Source organism: Manis javanica, chromosome 4 (assembly GCF_040802235.1).
Source record: "Manis javanica isolate MJ-LG chromosome 4, MJ_LKY, whole genome shotgun sequence".
Taxonomy (NCBI): Eukaryota; Metazoa; Chordata; class Mammalia; order Pholidota; family Manidae; genus Manis; species Manis javanica.
Genome location: NC_133159.1, coordinates 115152228 through 115173557, shown reverse-complemented (window position 1 = coordinate 115173557; position 21330 = coordinate 115152228). Strand labels below are relative to the sequence as shown.

At 57.5% G+C, this 21330-nt stretch overlaps 2 protein-coding genes across 4 annotated transcripts in view; one reads left to right on the top strand and one right to left on the bottom strand.

Annotated features, from left to right (window-relative positions):
- Window positions 1–21330, bottom strand: part of SLC5A10 (solute carrier family 5 member 10) — a 67044-nt gene that overhangs the window by 15493 nt on the left and 30221 nt on the right. The gene's annotated exons all lie outside the window — the stretch shown is intronic.
- FAM83G (family with sequence similarity 83 member G) overlaps window positions 1–21330 on the top strand; it is a 30334-nt gene that overhangs the window by 1659 nt on the left and 7345 nt on the right. Inside the window, exons 3-4 of the mRNA XM_017668626.3 lie at window positions 13750–13917; window positions 21035–21159. Coding sequence (XP_017524115.1) covers window positions 13750–13917; window positions 21035–21159 — 293 coding nt within the window. The remainder of the gene's footprint in view (window positions 1–13749; window positions 13918–21034; window positions 21160–21330) is intronic.

The window sequence follows — 21330 nt, the reverse complement described above, 5'->3', positions numbered from 1 at the left end:
CCTTGGATGGCTCTGATTCACAATCCCTGAGAAGCAAGAGGCTCTCACACCATGAGCTCTCTGGTGCTCTTTTTGGGTGTGGGGAGAGTGGGGTGGGGTAGACATGGAGACTGAGAAGTAGTCTGAATCCATTTGAGACAGGTCTGGAGGTCTGAGTTCAAATGTGCCTGTTTCCTGGCTGTGCTGGGCTACTGACAGCAAGTTGCTCACCCTCTCTGAGCCTCTTTGTGAACTTGCAATGGCTGAACTTTTCCAGGCTTGGGAGTGGGGATCTTGAGGTCCTCAGAGATGGAAGCGGAGTGAGTGCAGCTGAGAGCTGTCTACATAGGTTGGATTTTGCCACTTGAAGAGACTTCAAGCATTGCCAGGACTTCCACTTCCCAGCTCCTCCTGAGCTGTGCTGGGTCCCCAGAATGGGTAGTCATTCTTAGCTGATACATGGACACATTCTGAGAGGGGTGCTCACCACTTGCAGAGCTAGATCATTGCCAGACAGCCATGACCATGAGCAAATGGCTTGCCTGCTGAGTGGAAGTGCCATTTCATGGTCTCAAAGCAAATCCTGACCACGGCTGATAAAACCTTCATAGTGAGCTGTGTTGAGAAGGATTCTAAAGCCAGGTCTGAGCTCAGTAGAGAGTAGTGAGTGGTTAGTTCCAGGTATTTCTAGAGGAGTCTGGTCCCTTCACTGTTCCTGGCCGAGAGCGGGGCAGCAAATCGCGCAAATAGAGCGCTGGCTTTGGGGACCATCTGGCTGCCAGACAGAGCTTGGGGCAACTCTTGGGCAGAGAAACCAGCAGTGGGTCAGGAGCAGACAAGGTGGCCGTGGCTGAGGTTTCCAGAAAGGTGAAGTCTCTGTTCCCCAGGGGGCTGGCCGAGTCAGGTCACCTGCGTCAGGGAGCCTGGCTCTTGGCGAACCTCAGGCAGCTCTGGGGCTTCGAGTTTCTGGTCTGCCCAGTGGTGGCGGTGAGGGTAAAGCTGTTGTGAAGATAAAGTCAGCTATGGAGCAGCGAAGAGCTGGAGGAAGAGGAGGGAAGGGGTGGAGGAACGGCCTTCACAGGTCTTGAGCTGAATGACCCACTGCACACCTGCTGTGGGGTACAACAGTACTGCTGACTGTCTTGAGGTGCAGAACCTAATCCCCTATGAGGATCTGCTGGGATCCCATTACCTAGCCTTCACCCCCTTTTTAAAAATGAGTAAACAGAGGCCCTGGCAGGGAGTTTGGGGGGTGTGCCAGGGTCTGCCTCCTTCATGCCTCTCTCCCCACCCAGAGCAGGAAGGAGGCAGGCGCTAGACCCCAGTGGGGCACTGGGACAACCAGTGAGTCTGATCTCCCCCAGACGGAAAGACAGACTGCCGGACCCCGTGATGGAGCCAGGTAGGGGCGCCTAGGCCCAGGCTGCATACCGGGGCATCCTCCCCACATCTCTATGGCCAGGGCAGTCCCATGGGCCCCTGTAAGCTTATTTGCTTCCATGAAGGCCCCATAATTTGGTTAGTGGCACCTGTCTGAGGCAGCATAGCCAGGAAGCAGTTGCTGCAGGTTTGGACACTGTCTGTGTGGCACTGCCATTGGGGCATTCCTATGTTCCCCAACAGGCTGGCATTGGCCCCTGCTTCCATCCCTCTGAAAATGGGGGCTCACTGCTGGGGGCCCATAAAGGCCATAGAGGCCAGGCATCCCTCCTTTCAAACAGGGACACAGAGGCACAGAGAAGGACAGGGTATGGTTCCTGCCCGGCAGCACCGAGGTGAACAGAGCTCCAGCTTTCCAGCCCGCATATGTCCCTGTCACATTCGTCCAGGGAGCCACGGCCAACGTGATGTAGGGTGGGCGTGCCGTGGGCTGTAGTAACAGTAGCTACTGTTGACTGAGTGTGAGGTGCTTTCCAATCTCAGGTAGTGTTATCTGCCCCATTTTTCAGATGTAGAAGCTGAGGCTTGGCTGGTTAGCTCCTGCCAAGGTCACCTAGCTAGTTCTTGGGTGGAGGGGTGGGGAAAAGGCCTGTGCTGTCCTCAGGTGCTAGGATGGGTCCCCTGTGCATCCTGCCCTGGCTTTGGCAGGACAGAGTGACAGGCAGGGCAGGGAGGGGCAGCTCACCCTCGCCACCTGCCACCCTCCCATATGCTCCAGCTGCTCTCCAGGCTTGCAGGGGCTGGGCTGTGATGCTTACAGATGCTGACAGATGCTGATGAGGAGCTCTGCCGGGACCCAGGCCCTGCCTCATCTCTCCCTGTGAATCAGCTTGTTTCCCCTCACCCCCGTGTCTTCCTCTCCCCTCCAGGGCTGACGCAGGGAGAAGCAGGCCTGGGATGGGGTTCCATTGGCCTGGTGGCCTGGCCAAAGCACTGGCCCCCAGCCCACCGGGCACCTGGGCCGGGACTGCTGGCACTGAGTCAGGGAGCCCAGCCTGCCACCTCCGCAGCCTGGCCTGTCGTCAGCACACAGGCAGACCCTGGGGCAGGGAAGTGACGCAGCACACACTCAGTCCGCCCCAGGTCTGCCGCCGGGTGTGGCTACGTTCCCGTCAAGCCTTCTATCAGGTCTCCCTTTTCCTAAAAGACTAGAACAGAATGAATGGGCCACAGTACTGGGTGCTAAGAATGTAGGCGCCAGGCCCCTTGCTCTGCCTCTGCTGCTGTGTGACCCAGGAGCCCCAGCTCCTTTCTGAGCCCCAGTCATCTCATCCATAAAGTGGGTACAGGCATCGAAGGCTGTTAGGGTTCTTTCAGGTCTGCCACCCTGACCCCCTGTGATCCTCTGGGACAATAGACAGGTGTGTCCTGTGTCTGATTCTGCTGGCCATTTGGCCCTGAGCAGGCAGCCTGTGTCCTGGGAGCTGTCATCCAGCCCCAGTGGGCTCCAGCTCTCTCGGATGGAAGGTCATCTGCCTGCCCCTCTCTCAGCCCCTGGGAGCCAGGGATTTATCTGGGGAGAAACCTGCTGTGGGATTCCATCTGCATAGCAGAGGCTGGGCCTGTAGCCTCACGCCCAGGAGGGACGGCCTCTCTGCTGCAGCCTCTGAGAGACAGGGTGAGGCTGGCTGGGAGTGCCCCTCTCTCCTCCTCACCACGATGTGGGGGCAGAGCCCCCAGCACGACCCCTAGACCCAGACAGCCCGGGGCAGGCCCCTGGGGCAGGGGTGGATGTCTACAGAGGAAGGAACTGGGTTGATACTAGACTAGAACCCAGACTTCATGACTGCCAGGCTACAGTTTGGGAACAGAGACCTAGAGAACTTAAGTTTCTTGACTATGGCCACACAGCAGGAAGGGTCTGGACCCTGGTCTCATGATGCCTGACTAACCCCATGTCTTTTCTGTCAGGCCCCTGCCTTCACATGCTGAGGCCCTGGTTCATGGCTTGGCTGTAGGAATAAAAGCAGCTTAATGAGGCATTTATTAAATGCCAGCTATATGCCAGGTGCTGAGCAGGCACTTCACCTTCACTGTAATCCTCCCAGTAACTCTGTAAAGTAAGTATTGTTTCCACGGTGCAGATGAGGAAACTAAGTCTTAGCCGAGCTTGGAGAGGGCAAATAACTTGCCCAAGGTGATAGAGCTCATGGCTGGAGGAGCTGGGCCCAGAACCCAGGTCTGCAAGCCCTATGCCCCTTTCCCCCGCCGCTGGTACCCAGCTTGACTCAGGACAGTAAAAGCATTTTCCTGCAGCTCCTTGTCTCCATCAGGCTCCCAAACACGAGGGGCCGGGAGGGCAGCAGCAGTCTGGCTACACTGGGACTGGGGAGAACAGGGCAGCGGGGAGCCAGGGCCACTGCCAGTCCCTGCAGACCAGGAGGACAGGCTCTTGTTTGCCCTGAGCTAGGCAGCACCAGGACAGCCTCGACGCCTCAAGAGGCCCCAGGGCAGCCCAGCCTGGCTGTTCCCAGAGGGGGCGGTGCCAGCACAGGCTCATGCAGTGGGTCCGGGAGTGTCTGCCTGCCCTGGCAGTTCCCAGCCCGGTGCCCAGAGCCCTCACCTGCCAGGTGGGGAACCATCTGATAACATAATCCCAGGTGTTGGCTCCTGTTTTCTCCACAGGCTTCCTACCCAATGGTGTTTGTGTCTTAATTGAGAGTTTGGGGAGAGTCAGGAGTGGCTGTGCCAGGAAGGAGGGCTGGTCCTTCTGCGCCAGGTGGGTGCCCAGCTCCTGTTCATGTGGGCAGCCTCACACATGCTGTCACTGTCCTGTGAGGTGGGGTCATCGTGCTCCTGTCACAGTTGAGGTTGCTGAGGCTCAGAGCCCTGAGTGGCTGAAGGGCACATGAGGGTCTTCAGCGTGCCTGGCCTGCACCGGGCTCCACAGAGCCCCGGTCTCCCAGCTCGGCAGGGTTCTCCCCCTGGACCAGCAGAGAGGGGCCAGTCCTCTCAGAGGCCCCTGGCTCACTTGCGCAGCTTAACCATGCCCTTGGGCCTCAGTGTCTTCATCTGTAGAAAGGGGCTTGGGCACTTGTCCTGTGGCAGTAACACTTGTGAGTGCCTGCAAGATACTGAGCACTCTGAGGATGCTCGGTAAGGGGTGGGGACCCTGTCTCCTGCAGGCCTGACCGGGCTGGGCTACATCAGGCTCCTTCCTAGGGTCCACATGCTCCCCAGGCTCAGCACCCTCCCAGGCAAAACACCCCTTGAAGCAGTGGAAAGGTGGCGTTCCGACTGCGGACCCAGGCCCGCGGTCCTGCTCTGCTCTGCCCTTGCCATGCTATCCCAAGGCAGTTACTTTCCTCCCTGAGCCTCTGTCCCGTCCTCCTCTCTGCTACTGCAGGTAATGCCAACACCTGCCTCAAAGTCATGGAGAGATTTAAATGGAGAAAACGCGTTTTGTGAAGCACTTGGTGTGGTGTTTGGCACACAGCTGGCTGTGTTCAGTGAATGCCAGTCACCTTCCCTCTACCTCCACCCTTACCCCTCTCCTGAGGGCTCCTCTCTGGGGGCAGCCTGGGCTGGGGTGGTGGGTGCCCCATTCGGAAGGAGTTCAAGCAGGGCTGAGTGGGGCGCGGTGGAGAAGATGCAGGCATTCAGGGTCTCAGGCCTCCCCTGGTTGGCTGTGTCCTTGGGCAAGTCCTTTCTAGGCCAGGCTTCCTGGGGGATTAGGATGCTCACAGTGTCTGTCGCTCTTGGACCCTGGAGAAGCTAAGGTTTTAAAGGCTTCCAAAGTTATGATTCTGACATCTTTCAGTTTGAAAATTGTCAGCGTGTACCATTCACACGTGGCTGGCTGGACCCCGTGCCCGCAGATCTGGAAGCTCGGAGGACTTTGGGGTGGGCAGGAAGAGGAAGGGGCTTGTCCTCTTGTCTCATCCACAGGGTTCATCCCTGCTCACCTGACGGCCTGCCCCCACGCTTTGCCGGCTCCTCTCTTTACAGCATTCCTGAGCCATGGTGAGGAGGCTGACGTCTATCTGGGGAAGGCTGGAGAGTCAGGGCAGGGCCCCACGCTACTGGGCTGGGCTGGGGCAGGCCCGGCCCTGGTCAGAGGGCTTTGGGCGTGACCAGCATGTACTTCTTGACCCTACACTCCTGCAGCCATTTGGTGCTCAGGAGGCCTGAGCCTCCTTTAGTAGGCCTTAGTGAGTCTTCTGTCTGAATAGTCGAGAGGGAAAGTGCCAGAGCTTCTGAATGTCAGAGGGGAGAGACCTCAGACTAGCTAGTCCAACTGTCTATGCTCTCGAGAAGAGAAACAGAAGTGCCCTGCCATAAGCCTCCCAGGGAAAGAGTGGCAAAGCCAGAGGCCCTGAGACATTACCCTCCTGACAGTGCTGGTGGTCAGGAGTTTGTTTCAGCACCCCAGCTGGGCTCTGGGAGTCACAGCCAGAATGTACACAGGCGGCCTCTGCCACCAGCTGATAGTGGCTCTGGGGCAGTGATGACTTCCCTGGCATGGGTCAGCATTTGTTACCATAGACACAGAGTTCCTCTGTACTGTCACTCCAGGAGGCAGGACCAGATTGTCACCTGAGTGACAAGCCTTTGGAGCCAGAGGACAGGCAGACTGGTTTGGAGGGTGCCAGAAGTCAGGGGCAGTGCTGCTCACTGGGGGCCAGGGGCTCCAAGAAGGCCTCCCCTGTGCCTGGAAAACCTTAATGCTTTTCAGTCAGCGTCTCATTAATCCTGACAGCACCAGGAGTGGGAAACTGAGGCACTGCAGCCAGGTCTGCTCTGTCCTGCTGCTGGAGGGGGTACTGGGGACAGAAGAGTTAACTCTTCCTGTCTCTATTCCACAGCCAGTGAGCAAGGGGAGCCTGGGCCCCCAACATGGAAGCACCTGCTGCCCCTACAGCCTTAGCCCTCCACTCTGTAATAATGTAGTGCAGGTCTGCAGGGAATGAATTCTTTCAGCTTTTGTATGCCAAAAATGTCCTTACTTCATTTTTAGTTTTGAAAGCTGTTTTCACTGGGTATGGAATTGTAGGTTAACAGCTTTTCCATTTAGTACCTTAAAGATGTTGCTCTTATATCCTCTGACTTGTGTTGATTCCCAGGAGAAGTCTGCTCGTCAACATGTAATGGTCTTTTTCCTTCTGGCTACTTTTAAGATTTTCTCTTGATCACTGACTTTAAGCGATGTAATTATGATGTGCCTCAGTGGGGTCTTCTTCATGTCTCTCTGCCCATGTTAGGGCTCTTGTTTTTTCAAATGTTTTCCTGTCTTCTCCCCATTCTCTGCTTTGGCACCTTTTAAGACATATACTAGACCTTTGAAATTGACCACAGTTCACTTATGCTCTGATTCTGTTTTTTTTTTCAATCTCTTTCCATGTGTGACTTTGGATCGTTTATACTAATATGTCTTTAAGTTCATTAATCTTTTCTTCTACAGTGTCTAATTTGCTATTAATCCCATCCAGTGTATTTTTCATTTTATATGTGGGGTTGTTTCACTTTTTGAGGTTCACTTTGGTGTTTTTTTTTTTTTTTTAATCTTCCATATCTCTAAGTTACTTTTTGAGTATGTGGAATATAGGTATAACTGTTTTCATGTCTTTCTGTGCCGGCTCAAACATCTGTGTCTGTTCTGGGTTGGTTTTGGTAAATTTTTTTTCTCATGTGGATCATTATTTTTCAGTTTCTTTGTGTGTATCTGTTCATTTTCGATTGGATACTAGACAAAGTGACTTAGATGTTGTGGGTTGCTTGAGTTTTGTTTTTCTCTTTAAATATTTTGAAGCTTTGTTCTGGAATGCAGTTAAATTGCTTGGAAACAATGTAATGCTTTTGAAGCTTGCTGTTAAGCTTTATTAGGTGATACCAGAGCAAATTTAGTCCACGGTAGGAGTTGGCAAACTGTAACAGTAGAGTTGGGCAAATGGCTTGCAAAGCCTGAAAAATTTCTATCTGGCCTTTATAGAAAAAGTTTGCAGGTCCCTGGTCTAGGGCTTTTTTGACCACTATTTGGGTAATATCCTTCTGAGGACCTTCCTGCCAGCCCTGAGTGGTGCTCTAACTGGGAAATCACCTTCCCTCTACCTCCACACAGCAGCCTGTGTCATAGGGCGTCCGGCCATGTGTGTCAGAGGCTGTGCTGTGGCTCTGGAGGACCTGCAATTGGAGGGTTGCTCTTCCCCTGTGGCTCGTATGCTGGCCCCCTTGCTCAGGCTCCCTCCCTGCCGTGGCCTGGATGAGGAGGTGCTTGTGGTGGGATATGGGGGGCCTGTGCCAGAGGCCTGTACCCACCAGTCCACTGGCTCAAGGTGGTCCCGGGTGGGGGGGGTCCCCTCCTCTCTGTGGGCCACCGTGTCTGCATCTCTCATGTTGGGGTAGATGTCCATCCATCCTGTGTGAGCGCCAGCAGTTGTTCCAGTTGATCCTTTTGGCAGTTCTGTCCTAGCCTCAGTGGTTTTCTCCCCTGCTTGTGCTGCTCGGTCACCAGCTGAAGGCTCAAGGAGAGGCCCTTGGCAGATCTCAGGCATTTGCTCTGTGTAGCCGTCTTGCTTCTAGTACTCCGTCCTGAAAACTCTGACTGCCATGCTGTGAACAAACTCTGTTTCCTCAACTCGGGGAGACTGCCTGACAATACCAAGGCCCCCTGCCCTGGCTGCAGCCTGGAGGTATCGGGCATTCCCAGGGTTGACGTCGTTTTGCTTCTTTCAGGGATCCTTGCACTAGCTGCAGTGCCTGTTGGCCATAGTCTCATAGGTTTTAGCTGTTTTTTGTTCTTGTTGTTGCTAAGGCAGGAGGTAAATGGCAGGCTCTGTTATTCCATCGTAGCTGGAAATGGAAGTTGAATCCAAGGTCTTGATGGCCATTGTCCCAACCTTTAGGAATGTTTACAGCGTTCCCTGTGATGTTCCTGTGAGTTACCACCTTCCACCAGCCTTCTAGCTGGCATGGAGGGAAGCAGCAGATGGGGGTTGGCAGAGAGGTACTGATTCCTGGCCTGTTCAGCCTGGAAGGTGCTATGGGTCTGGAGGACCAGGACTCAGGCTGGTGCAGTGAGGAGGCAGGGAGGTGGAAGAGGAAGGTACTGAGCTGGCTCCGCACCTACATTAATTCACTTTACCCTCCAAGAGCCGTGCAGGGTGGGCGCTGTCAGCACCCTGTGATGAAACGAAGACGCTTCCCAGAAGGACAGTCCGGAACCCACACTGCTGCCTTCTGGGTGCCCATCAGAGCTTTAGGGTTGCAGACCCAGATTCCCTACCTCCCACACTGTTCAGGCAGCAAAAGTGAGGCCCAGTGGGAGCCAGGGACTTGCCTGTGTCTGTGGCTGCTTCTGGGCTCCAGGGCGGGTGGGGTGTGTCTGTCTCCCCTTTGAGGGGAGAAACCATGACCAGCTCTCTCTGAGCTGCTTCTAGGCATCTCGATGGTCAAGGAGTAAGGCAAGAGGGGGCCCCGGGTGGGAAATTGCCCCACCCTGACCTGGGTCTCAGGCTCCAGGCCTTGGGGAGACAGTGTGTCCCTCAGTAGGTTGCTGTCAGATCTCCAGAAATGCAGAAATGATAGATGCTCAAATGGCAGAAAGGAGCTGGGGCAGCATTTAAGTTGGGGTTTGAAGGATGGGCAGAAGTTGTTGTCACAGAGGAGAAAAGCGAGGTGGCCTGGCCAGGAGAACAGTGTGTGTGGCTTGAGGCAGCATGTTTTAGGGAGCAGTCCGTGGTGCCAGAAGCCCTGAGAGGTCAGGGTTCCCTGGGGCGAGATGGTGCTGTAGAGGCCGGGCCCCGGCCTGCGGCCTTCCAGCTGTGTGCAGAAGCCCTGGACTGCCTCACGCCCGCCTCACCCCCTGCAACACTGCCAGACCTACTCTGCCTCAGGAGGGCGCATCTGCTCCAAGAGTGGGTTCTGTGGTCACAGGGAATCTAAGAACCAGTTGTGGGGGTGTGGGAGCTGCAGGCTGGATGTCAGCCTGGCGAGGCAAGCAGCCCCACACTCTTGGTGCAGAGGCAGGGGGGTGCAGTGGCGGCCAGAACTGGCTCTCCTGGGTCCCTGGACACAGCAAGATGCTCTGCTAGCCCACACAGGCTGGACAGGGCACCCAGGCAGGCCACAGGAAGCCAGGGATCCCTGGGCAGGGGCAGCCTTGGGCATCATATCAACCTTCCCCGTTTTGCAGATGAGAGACGCAGCTCACACAAAGCCAGACCCAGTCTGTAGCCTGCACTTCTGACTCTGGGCCCGCTCTGCCCTTGCCCACAGTGCTGCTGGGGCCCAGGCAGAAGCAGAGACACCCACTCCACCCCAGGCCTGTGCCACCGGCGCCAGCAGCCTGTGTCATAGGGCATCCGGCCATGTGTGTCAGAGGCTGTGCTGTGGGTCTGGAGGACCTGCAATTGGAGGGTTGCTCTTCCCCTGTGGCTCGTATGCTGGCCCCCTTGCTCAGGCTCCCTCCCCGCCGTGGCCTGGATGAGGAGGTGCTTGTGGTGGGATATGGGGGCCTGTGCCAGAGGCCTGTACCCACCAGTCCACTGGCTCAAGGTGGTCCCGGGTGGGGGGGGGTCCCCTCCTCTCTGTGGGCCACCGTGTCTGCATCTCTCATGTTGGGGTAGATGTCCATCCATCCCAATGATATTTTGGGGATTCTGAAAGTATGGGGAACTGGCAGGGGGACATGAGGAGGCCAGAGGGCTGTGCCTGCAGCATGGAGAGCGCTGGGGCACTGGGGACCCAGCCAGGAGGCAGGGCGGGGAAACCTGAGTAATGTTGAGTTGGGGAGGGTGTGGCGAGGGAGAAGGGGCCAGGGAGCCCCTGCAGGAACACAGTTCGGGGCTTGTGTATAGTGCACAGCCCCTGGAGAGACATGGGGAGGCATTTGGGTGCAAGACAGGCTCAAGCCCAGTGCTGACACCAGTCCCTGCCGCTGGTGCCTGTCTTGGGCACAGCCATCCTCCCACACCCCTGAGGTAGCATCGAGCTCCCACCTGCAGCTCTTTGGGACTAGGAACCAGGGTGGTTGTCAGATGTTTGGCCTTGTCTGGTTCTGTGACCGCATCTTTAAGAAAGGACTTTCTCATCAATAAGACATGTGGGACCACCAAGCTCCCTCCTTCCCAGTCTGTGCAGGTCCTGGGCTCTGGGCTGGAAGAGCCTGGAGTGTGGGGCCCACATGGGCCTGCCTACCCTGCCCCCTGGAAACCAGGCCGTTGCTCCAGCCACTCTGGGGACATGGCCAGTTTCTGTGGTCCTGGGGAGTGAGCTCCAGGGCTGGGGCCCAGGCTGCCTGCCTCTTGTGCCGTGCAGTCTCCTACCACACGGGGCGAGAGTGGTCTTGGTTCCAGACTGCGCTCTGTCTCCAGTGCTTTGGCCCTGGCTCTGCCCCGACCTCCGAGGGCTGGGCTACAGAGGGCGACCAGTGTTTCCCTTCAGGTGGGGCCAGTAGCTTTGTGCCCAAGCTGCGGATGTGTGGGCTGGGTGGACAGGAGTGAGTCAGGCTGACACCCCCATTAGCAAATAGGGACACCACAGCTCGTGGAGGGGCTCTTGTTTGTCCCACACTGCCCTTAGTCCTCGAACCCCACCCAGTTGATTGCATTGTCCCTGACAACAGCTCCCTGGGCCCACCTTAGTCCAGCCCACTCTGGTTCAGAAAGGGGCTGTGCTCTTGATGAGGTTACAGTGTTGTGGGCAAGCTAGGCCACCAGATAGTCAGGCAAGGGAGTGAATCCCTCCATGCCTCAGTTTCCTCATCTTTAAAATGGGAACGATAGCGGTGGCCTCATGGTGTGTTCGTGAGGAATGAATAAGCTAGCGGTTGTTGCAGCTCCTTATTGACTGCCACATGGTGCCAGGGCCTGGGACTGGATCCCAATCTCTGAAGCAAGAAGGGGCTCTGGATGGGGCACCGGACGGTAGGTTCTAGTCTTGAGCTTCACCCAGTTCTCCCATGTACAAAATGGGAAGGGCAAGCGGCACTCCAGGGCACCAAGGAACCATTGTGCCTCCAACTGTAGACGAGGTGTAGGCCTCCTGGGGAGCACCAAGCGTCCCCCGGCCCCCAGTGTCAGCTGGCACCTGTTACAGGCCTTCTTCGACCACCCCTCAGCGTCAAGCCCAATGCCTGGGGAGAGCCCGTGCTGGGCCACAGGACCCTGTCAGGGCCTCTGCAGTGGGGGCAGGCCCCAGCAGATCAGGCCCAGCAGCAAACAGTCCCTAGATCAGGTACCCCGCCTGCAGGAGGGCGACGTGGGGAAAGACACATGGAGCAGGTCCCGCTGGAGCACATCCCTCTGCCCAGGCCCAGGGCAGGTGCCTGTCTGCTGCAGCAAGCAAGGCCCGGAACCAGGCCTGGCTGATCTGGGGTGGGTAGCTACCTCCAAGGAAAAACATGTTGACTACACCCTTTCCAGGGTGGCACGTGAGGCTGTTGGCCTCTATGAACAGCTTATCCAAGGGGATCCCAGGGCTGGAGTTGCTCTGGGGTTCTGGGGTCCAGGCAAGGAAATCCTTGCCACCATCCTACCCACCTCAGGGTCTCATCTCCTTCTACTGCTGAAATCCAAGGCTGTTGTAAGTGCACACAGCTGATATTGTGTCTCATTTGTCCTCTCACTTGCCCCCTTGCCAAGTAATCTCTGGCCTTAAATACTTCCTGGGACAGGGAGCTCACTCCCTTTCAAGACCCCTGTCTAACTCTTCCTCATCTGGTTGCCAACGTCTGCCTCCACTTGGCTTTACCCCTGCTGCTCTAGCCCCTGCGTACACTGTACCTGTTTCCTCTGCCCCACCTGAAACAGCCCTTCAGTGTCTCAAAGCCAGTGAGCACTTGTCCCCCAGACAACGGAGCGAACCCTGTGCCTCAGCCATCAGGGAGCCCTGACTGGTCCCTCAGCTCCACTCTACCTGTTGTACTGATGAGAAAATGGGGGTCAGAGCAGCTGTGTGTCTTGCTCAGGGTCACACAGACATCATGTCTGTGGCAGGGCAGGGCAGGGCGGAGCCTGATGGGCCTGCAGGGGCCAGCCGGGTAAGCTCCCTGGAATGTGCAGACTCGGCCCCAGCAGGCCCTAGGCTGCCTGCTGGTCACCTTGTGTCTGCAGATCCCATTGAGAGGGTGGAGGTGAGCTCAGCTCCCTGGTGGGCCTGGGTAGGTTACAGCCTGTCCCCAGCATGCTGTGGCCCAGAGCATGTCCCTGGTCTCTCTGTGTAAGTCTTCTCCAAAAGGCCTTTGGACTCAGGATTGGGCGGTGGCTCGGGCCTTGGAGGGTGGGAGGGGCCAGGCATCTGTTTGGGTCATCAGCATTGGGCCCTGTCTCTCTCGGGTGCTTCCCTTGGCTGCCCAGTGGGACAGAGGGTGTGGCTGAGAGACTGAGGGCCAGAGCCTGCTGGTCGCCGAGCTCCTGCTGGCCACTGCAGATACCCTGATGCAGGTGAACTTGTCTCACAGTGCCCCATCCCTGCCCCGTGCCTCTTCCCTCCTCATGCCTTGACCCAGGCCAGCGCCCCTGCCCACCAGCCTGGCCTGATCACTGCCCATTTTGTGCTGTGGCTGGGCTGAGGCAGAATAGGTACACTCTGACCTCTGGGGTTCCACTGTGAGCCAGGTCCAGGAGGCTGGACATCAGCTGGTATAGAGACAGATGACAGGAAGGGCCCACATGCTGGTTTGGGCTCTGTACAAACCAGAGGAGAGGTGGCAGTGAGGGAGCCTTCCAAAGTTCACATCAGCCCAGTGATGCAGGGGTGTCCTTGGCCGGCTGCCCGCCTCCCTGGCTGTTGACACATCTAGCTCATCTTGGCATCCTGGGATACTGGCGTAGCAGATGAAGGGCAGTGGTGTGGCCTGCCCTGGGTTGGGAATAAAACCCAGGAATGGAATGAAACAGGGCTCCTGGGCTGAGCCCTGATACCCACAAGGAAGGAGGGGCACCCTGAGGGATGGCCCCAGCATGCTGCACACCTCAGGGTAGGATGCAAACCCTCCCTGACTCCATGACCAGTGGGAGCCAGAGCCTCCCAGGCATCCGCAGCCTTCTGTCTCCTCCATGTGCCTTGCCTGCCAGGCCCTGGGCTTTGTTTTCTGTGGTCTGGTATTATGAAAATAGCCCTCATGTTCACCATGCTTTTCCACTCCCTGCTGCCCCAGAAAGTCCAGTCTCTGCCACACCAATTGAGAATCTTGTATCCTAAGTGGTGAATCCTCAGCCTAGAATTTCAGGGCCGGAGGGACCTGCAGGCTGTCACTTCCCAGTCTCAGTCCTGAGGCTGTGGGGAGCAGCGAGAGTGGTCACCCAGGGAGGGTGGTAGGCACATGTGCCCTGCCAACGCACCTGTCCTTACTGCTGCACTGCCTGACAGCCCACCTCTTCCTGCCCACAGGTAATCGCTGTGGTCATGGACATGTTCACTGATGTGGACATCTTCAAGGACCTGCTGGACGCTGGCTTTAAGAGGAAGGTGGCTGTGTACATCATCGTGGACGAGAGTAACATCAAGTACTTCCTGCACATGTGTGAGCGGGCCTGCATGCACCTGGGGCACCTCAAGGTGAGCTGGCTGGTCATGATTGATTGCTTATTCGGCCAGTCAACAAACACTTCAGGCACTGGCCTTCTAGGGATGGAGCTCTTTTCCAGGCACATAGAGTTCAATAATCCTAGAGTCTCCTGCCACGTGGTCACCTGGCCTCTGCCAAAATACCCTGAGGGACAGGACACTACCTCCAACAGTCAGAGATAAGATGATGTTGATGAAGGGCCTGCTGACTAGCTGCTGGAGCCCACACCAGGTGCTACATTGTGTGTTATTTCAAAGTAGCCCACGCCGTATTGGTTACCTGTCTGCCTGCATACCCCTGTGATGGGGTGCTCCCCACCCCACCTCCAGCAGCCCGCATCCTATCTAGAGAGCTCTGACTCCCAGGAAGTCCTTTCTCAGACGTTAAGCCAAAATCTGTCTCTGTGTAATATCTACCCACAAGTTTTAGGATCTGGCTCCCACAGAGGACGCTTCCTCAGGCTGAGGTCAGGGAAGGCTTCCTTAACAGCTACAGAGTTGAAATGGACTGGAGAAGCAAAAGCAGAGAGGAAGGGGCTTTTTGGAGGGACACCATGGAGCAGAGGTGGAAGGTCTGGAGATGGGCCTGGGTTCTCAGCACTCTTTGCTGTGTGTCCCTGAGCACATTACCTCCCTCTCTGGGCTTTAGAATCTTACTGGTCCAACAGAGGGGCAGATGGGCCAGTGTGGCCGGTCTCCTCTGCTCAGACACCCTGCATCTGGCCTCTTGCATGGGAGCAGGAGGAGCCCTCCTTGGCCTCTGGTCTGTGCAGCACACTCCCCAGAGAATACGGATCAGTATGCATCATGACGGCTAATACTTCCAGAGTTTGACGGGCTCTGGGCCCCGTCCTAGGCACTGTACACAGTTAACTTATTTACTCCTCATGGTAACCCAGTGGGATAGAGCAGTTGTTGCCGTTTTACAGATGGGGAAATGGAGGTGCTCGCCCACCCAGGTGTCACTCCTAGTAAGGTCCAGGTAGGGGTGTGAGCCAGCAGCAGGCCCTCTGGCTGAGCTTCAGCCTCCAGCAGGTCAGAATTCCTAGGGCTTCAGGCCTGTGATCTCAATCCCTGGGAAAGGGGAGGCGCCAGGCTGGTAAACAGAGGCTGGGCTCCCACACATATAATTTGTCAGCATTTGTCAAGTGTCCCCTCACCAGCCCCCTTCCCTGCTGAGTCCTTTCAGGTGGCTGTGAACACTTGGGGCAGTGAGTCTCTGGCCATTGGGACATTTTATGTGGTCTGCCTGGTGGGTTGGCCCCAGGCCCCACACTCACCCACCACGCTGTCTGCCATGTAATTAGCACTGAGAGTCAAGTCCCAGGGCAGACAGCTCATGCCAGAGAGATCTAGAGTATGGAAAGGGCATCTTTTGGAAGGTGAGCAGAGGCCATCTAGACTAGGCTTCCACAGGATAGATGGGGAAATGTGACTTGCCCACTGGCATTCCACCAAGTCAGACTGAGCCTGAAAGCCAGTACTGAGAAGTGGGCATGAACCCTTGGTGTCCAGTGTCCCTGCCAGCAGGGCTCCCTGGCTGCTGCCCCGCAGTGGGACGTGGACGTGTGGCTCCTCCGGTCTGAGCCTGTGGCTCCACATGGCTGTGATGATGCCTCACAGGGTTGTTTGAGGGTGAAATTAGAGGAGACAATGGTTGTAAAAGCACCCTGTGAGCTAAGGGGAGTTACACAGCTGCTGGCAATAGGAAATTATAAACCCCGGGCTCTGGGCAGGGGAGGGGGTTTGTGTGAGGGCTCCCCACCCACTTCAGCTTGAAGTGAGGCTATAGCCCAGAGCATGGGAGGGACACCTTGCACCAGGGGTCCCTGGCCCAGTCTGTCCCACTCACCACCTCCCTGCTCTAGGGAAGGTGTCCAGGAGCCTGACACCATGGAGGGCCAGGCACCTGCATGAGAAAGAACATGTAACCCTGGCCTCATTCTTGCCTTTGAGCTTGTCCTCCACTGCCTGGGCAGGTGGCCAGAGGCTCCCGTGCTCCCAGCCCTGGCCAAGTGTCACCGCGTTGAAAGCCTGCCTGCACAGCCTGCCTCCCTGCCTGCGGGCTGGCTGAGCCCGGGCCTGTCTCAGAAGCACTTCCTTTGCCAGTGATCCCTGGGCCCGCCTTCGATCGTCTGCTGCCCCTGCCCGGCTCTGCAGCAACCTGCCCTCAGATCCCACGGGCCCAGGGTACAGGTCGTGTTTGGTGGAGTCAGACTGGTGACCACAGGGGTGTCAGCACCAGCTGGGGGGGGCCAACACTAGGAGCCACGCCTGAGCTCCCAGCTCTGCCACCTGCACTGTAATTTTGGACAGAGACACAGAAGCTTTCTGGGTCTGTCTTAATTGAAAAATGGGAGTATGATCATTTATTTGGCAGGCTGTGGTGAAGAGCACAGGAGGACATATGGGGGCAGGGCATTCAGTAGTGAACTCTATTCCCATCATGACTGGCAGGGGACAGGCGTGGCCACTCCCATGAGACCCCAGCTCTGGTCTGAGTGTCAAGGGGCTTCCCTTCCCCCCACCCCAAGCTGTGGTCTGGCTGGGAATCACCCTCATGTGCACCTGCGGGGCAGCACCCCCTCTTCTGCCTCCTGAGCTTTGAGCTCACTCACACAACATGTTCTGGAAACAGCTGCTATATTGCTTGGGCCAACCTCACTCCTGGCTTCCAGGTGAGCTGAGAGGACATGCGTCAGCATCTCCCTGGGTGTGAGGTTCCCAGCCATCCCCAGACACTCTGGCCCACCAGCTCAGCTGGCCTCCTACTCCTTCTGGTGGGAAGTGTGGGAATGAGCACCCCATATTACAAGTGGGAACAGGCCTTGAAAAGAAGACCCAGCCCCCTCACCCCTCAGGCCCAGGGCCGGGCCATATAATCAAGCCACATTTGGGGGTGAGACTGGGTGCTGAGGGGTGTCCCAGGCCAGTGGGAGCCACGCTGGGCCTCAAAGCTCATTGCTCAGGATGGGAGCTGTGAGATGTCAGGCTGATCTGAAAAGCCAGTTGCCTTTGTGCCACCAAACTGGAAAAACCAGCAGCCACCTGGGCAAAGGCCAGACCTGTTTCTGAGGAGCACAGAAACCCCAGCCAGTGTGGCCACAGGAAGGCGCTGGGGAGGATGTGTGGATTCAGCCTCAGCTCAGGGTCTATGCTAGACAGGACAGGCCTGGCCTGGCGCCCAGAGCTGCCCTGCCCCCATCCTGCCTTCTCCGCTCTTGACCTGCGTCTGCAGTGGATTAGGTATGGGGTAGTGCTTCTCCATCAAAGGGGATTTGCTGGGCTTGGGACATTTAGCAATGTCCGGAGACATTTTTAATGTGTTGAACTGGGAGAGGACTGGCCTGTGGTGGGTTGGGGCCAGGGATGCTGTTGAACATTCTAGGATGCACAGGACAGCCCTCCAACAGAATCGCCTAGCCCAGAAGTACCCATGCTGAGCAGCCAGGGGAAGGGCCAGGAGCCCCTCAGACAAGGCCCTGGAGCTGGGCTGGCTCAGCCCTGCCCTGTCCCTGCCACAAAGCTGCTTCCCATCCCAGAGTCACAATAGCCCCACAGGAGGTCAGAGTCAGTATCAACCCACTCCCCCATTACAGAGGGTAAAATAGGCCCTTCGAAGGAGCAGAGGCTGAGCGGGCACCTAGCACATGGGGGCATGGGCTCTCCATCTCCCTTGCTCTTGCATACCTGGCCTGATCTCACTGTCAGTGGCCAGGCCTGGTTACGATGCATCTCTGATACTCCCCACACCCCACGGGCCCAGGAGATGCCAGCCAACCCCTGCAGAAGGTGCGGCTGAAGAGCATCCATGGTTCAGTTGCAGACTGTCCTCAGTCCCAGGAGGCTGGAACCCCTCCCTGGGCGTAAGTCCAGGCCATTCCAGATATTTTGAGGTTCCCCACCTGCCCCTGGAGCAGAAAGGATCACACCCCAGTGCATCGCATGGCACATGACATCACAGCCCACTTTGTCACTTAAAATTTATGGAGCCCACAGAGTGCCAGGCACTCGCTCGGCCCTGGCCCGCATGCATGGAGTTTCAGACAGTCTGACAGCAGCCCTGAAGCATAAGGGTGGTTAGGCCCATTTCACAGGAGAGAAAACTAAGGTGAGGAATTGCTAAGCTGGCGTCCGTTTGGTGCCAGGACTGGAGCTGTGTTTGGCCAGAGCTTGAGTGACCCACCCTGCTCTGGCGCAGCCTGGGCTTGGCCCCTTTGCCTTCCACAGCCCAGGCCTGGGCACCCACAGTCTTGGCATAGGGTCGAGGCACATCTCTGCCTAAGTACAGGAGGCCCAGGCGTGGTGTGGGGCAGGGTGCTGCAGGCTTGCCCAGCCTCCTGCCCCGTGCACCTCAGAGCCAGTGAAGCACTGCCCAGCCACCCTTCTCTGGCGTCCTCTCCAGGACCTATCACTGAGCCCTTTCTCGCATGAGCAGACTGAGGTTCGGAAGGACACAGGGCACCCCGCCTGGGTCAGTCTGCCCACTGCCCACTGCATGCTGTGTCCCAGGGCTCAAGAGACAGTGCAGCCACGTGGAATCTTCCGCCGCTGCTCATCAGAGCTCTGACTCCTGAGACATTACCTCACCCTGGCCGGGCCCCATGGGGTGGGGCCCTCCAGGAACACATGGGCAGGGGAGCTGCCGTGGTGGGAGGGTTGCCACAAGCCCCCACCTGCTGCTGGCCCCAGGGTTGGATGGCCCTTAGAGTTTGAGGCCAGCCCCAAAGTATGGACAGGGAAACTAAGTCCCAGAGAGGGCCAGCGACTTGCTTAGAGTCACACAGCAAATCTGGAATAGCCAAGGCCTGCTACTCATGCAGAGTCGAGTCACTCTGAAATGTAGGTAGTAACCTCTAAGCCCTTCATCCATAAGCTTTGGAGCAGGAGCAGGCAGGCACGGGCGAGGGGAGTTGAGGCTGGCGGCCATTCTTCCATGCCAGAGGAGGCATGTGGTCCCAGCATGCAGAGCTCTGAGCCAGGAGCCCACAGAAGCCATGGAGCTGGGCTGTGGTTGGGCACAGGTGATAAAGGAAGGCCTCACACCACTTCCAGAATCTTTGTTCCAACCTCTGGTCCCCAAGCATGCTTTATGTTGGGTGCAGTCACGAGACCTAATTGTCCTGGACTGCAGCCAGCTTCCTGCTGAGCTGGCTGTGTGCAGACAGGCAGCCTGCAGGGCAGGGGAGCCAGCCCTGGAAGCAGAGGCTTATCTGCCTTCTGGGCTGGGCCAACAACAAGATGATTGTTCAGTTCACGGCTGGGTGGGCATCCACAGGGACCCACCCCTCAATCTCTGGACCCTCTCTGGGGCGGCCCTGAGCAGAGGAGTCTGGGACGCAGCACTGAAGGAATGGACTCGGGAGCACACTGGGCCATGGGCTGGCTTGGAGGGTAGATGCCAGCTCCCTCAGCCCCGTTTCCTTTTGCTGTTGCCCTGCCCTGACTCAGGCCCACCTCCTTCACCCACGAAGCCCCCTCCCTGTCCTCTGCCTCCCGCTCCCTGCTCATCCCATGCATCCTGCCACTGGATCCCAGAACTGTTGTTGAGGTGCAACTCCAAGCCCATCACACCCTGTTCTAAATCCACCCAAGGCTCTCTTCTGCCCCCAGGGCCAAGCCAGGCCCTAAGCAAGTGTAGGGGCATCCAGCTGGGCCAGCTCTGCAGGCTCTGTCGCCCACCCTCCTCCCCGAAAGTCCTCACGTGTCTTAAATAGGCTCCAGGCCTTTGTGTTCCCACATCTGGCATGCTGCGCCTTCTTCCCACCTGAACCCACTCTTCCTGGTCTGTCGCACCGGATGTCAGCCTCCCCTAGGAGCCTCCCCCCGAGCCCCTCTGCTGGATTCTTCCTCATCCGCTCCCCTGCCTCCGATGTCCCAGTCACCTCTATGTCTGCAGCAGGGGGCCTTGGCAGGTCAATAAATGAATGAACAAGTGGGCAGCTGATAAGCTGGGGACAGTGAGTGGGTGAGGGTGGCAGAGGGGACTCAGAGGTGTGATAGCCCAGGGCTCTGCGTCATCCCAGAGCCCCTCCAGAGGGAGGGAGATTCACTGGGGCTGGTGTTAAAAATGTAATTGCCAGCCTGACCCCAGCGCTTCCTGAGTTGAATCTCTGGGGCTCCCAAGAATGCATTTTCAGCACACAGCCTGGGCCACCCCTGGGTGAGTCCAGGTCTCCTGCCCACCTGAGGGTCTACTTTGGGGTAGCCTCAGCCAGGTTCGCCCTGACCTGCCTGGGCTTTGCCATGTCCTACCACTGGCTTTTCACAGCTGGCCCTCAGTGCTGGGAGGGGAGCCAGCATCCCAAGCCACTCAGTGCCCCCACGGGCCCCACAGACTGCATGCCAGTGAGGGAGGGCCCTGATGTGGCCAGGCTCCAGAGACAGGCGGGAGCAACCTGGCCTTGGACACGAGTCAGTGGTGGGCCCGGGTCTGCTCATGATGCCTGGGAGGCTCCTCCCTCGGATCTTAGCTCCCCTTCCCATGATCTCTTTGGGAGAGCCAGAGAGCACAAGGCCAGTGAGGGCTGGGATCTGGCCTTTACCAGCCCTGTTTCTGGGTAACAGGCAGTGGGCTGGCCTAGTGGGAGCAGGAGAGTTTGCTGGGAGGCCTGCCTCAGGGCTCGGCAGGGACAGTGAGACAGCAGCGTGGAGAAGGGCAGCGGAGAAACCCAGCCGGCTCATCCTGGGAAGGCCACAGATTTGCAGTGCACGATCCACGCCCCTTGGGGCAGGGCCCCACACCCCCTTCCCAGCTGCACAGTCCCCAAGGGCACCTTCCCAAAATTCATCTGCAGCCCTCCTGTTGAAGTCCCTCCAGCAGCCTTCCACCCTCGGCAGCAGCATGTCCCAAGCTGGCATGGACACCCTTAGGCCATGCACACACCATCCTGACCCCTTTGTCACCAGGCCCCACCTTCCTCTCCCACCTTTACCCCCACCCTGCAGTGTCCACATATAGAATCCCCTTTCTCCAGGCTTACCATCTCATACTTCCTATCCAAGCTCCCAGAAGCCCTCCCTGAGCCCTAGGCAGAGGTGGCCACCAGCCCTATCATGTGGTCAGTGCTGTGGTCATGTAATTCTGTCTCCTGTTCCCCACACACAGAACCTCAGGGTGCGGAGCAGCGGGGGAACAGAGTTCTTCACACGGTCAGCCACCAAGTTCAAGGGTGCCCTGGCCCAGAAGTTCATGTTTGTGGATGGAGACCGGGCCATCTGTGGCTCCTACAGGTGATTCTACAGCTTTCTGGGGGCTGCAGGGCGGGGAGTGGCTCCAGTTCCCAGCTGGTTTCTGCCCTTAATCCTGCCTTATGACACCCTGGTTATTCCGGTTCATGGTCCCAAAACTGCTGAGCCATGAGCGGGACTGGGGCCTGCCTGCAAGCCGCCTGCCTATCACAG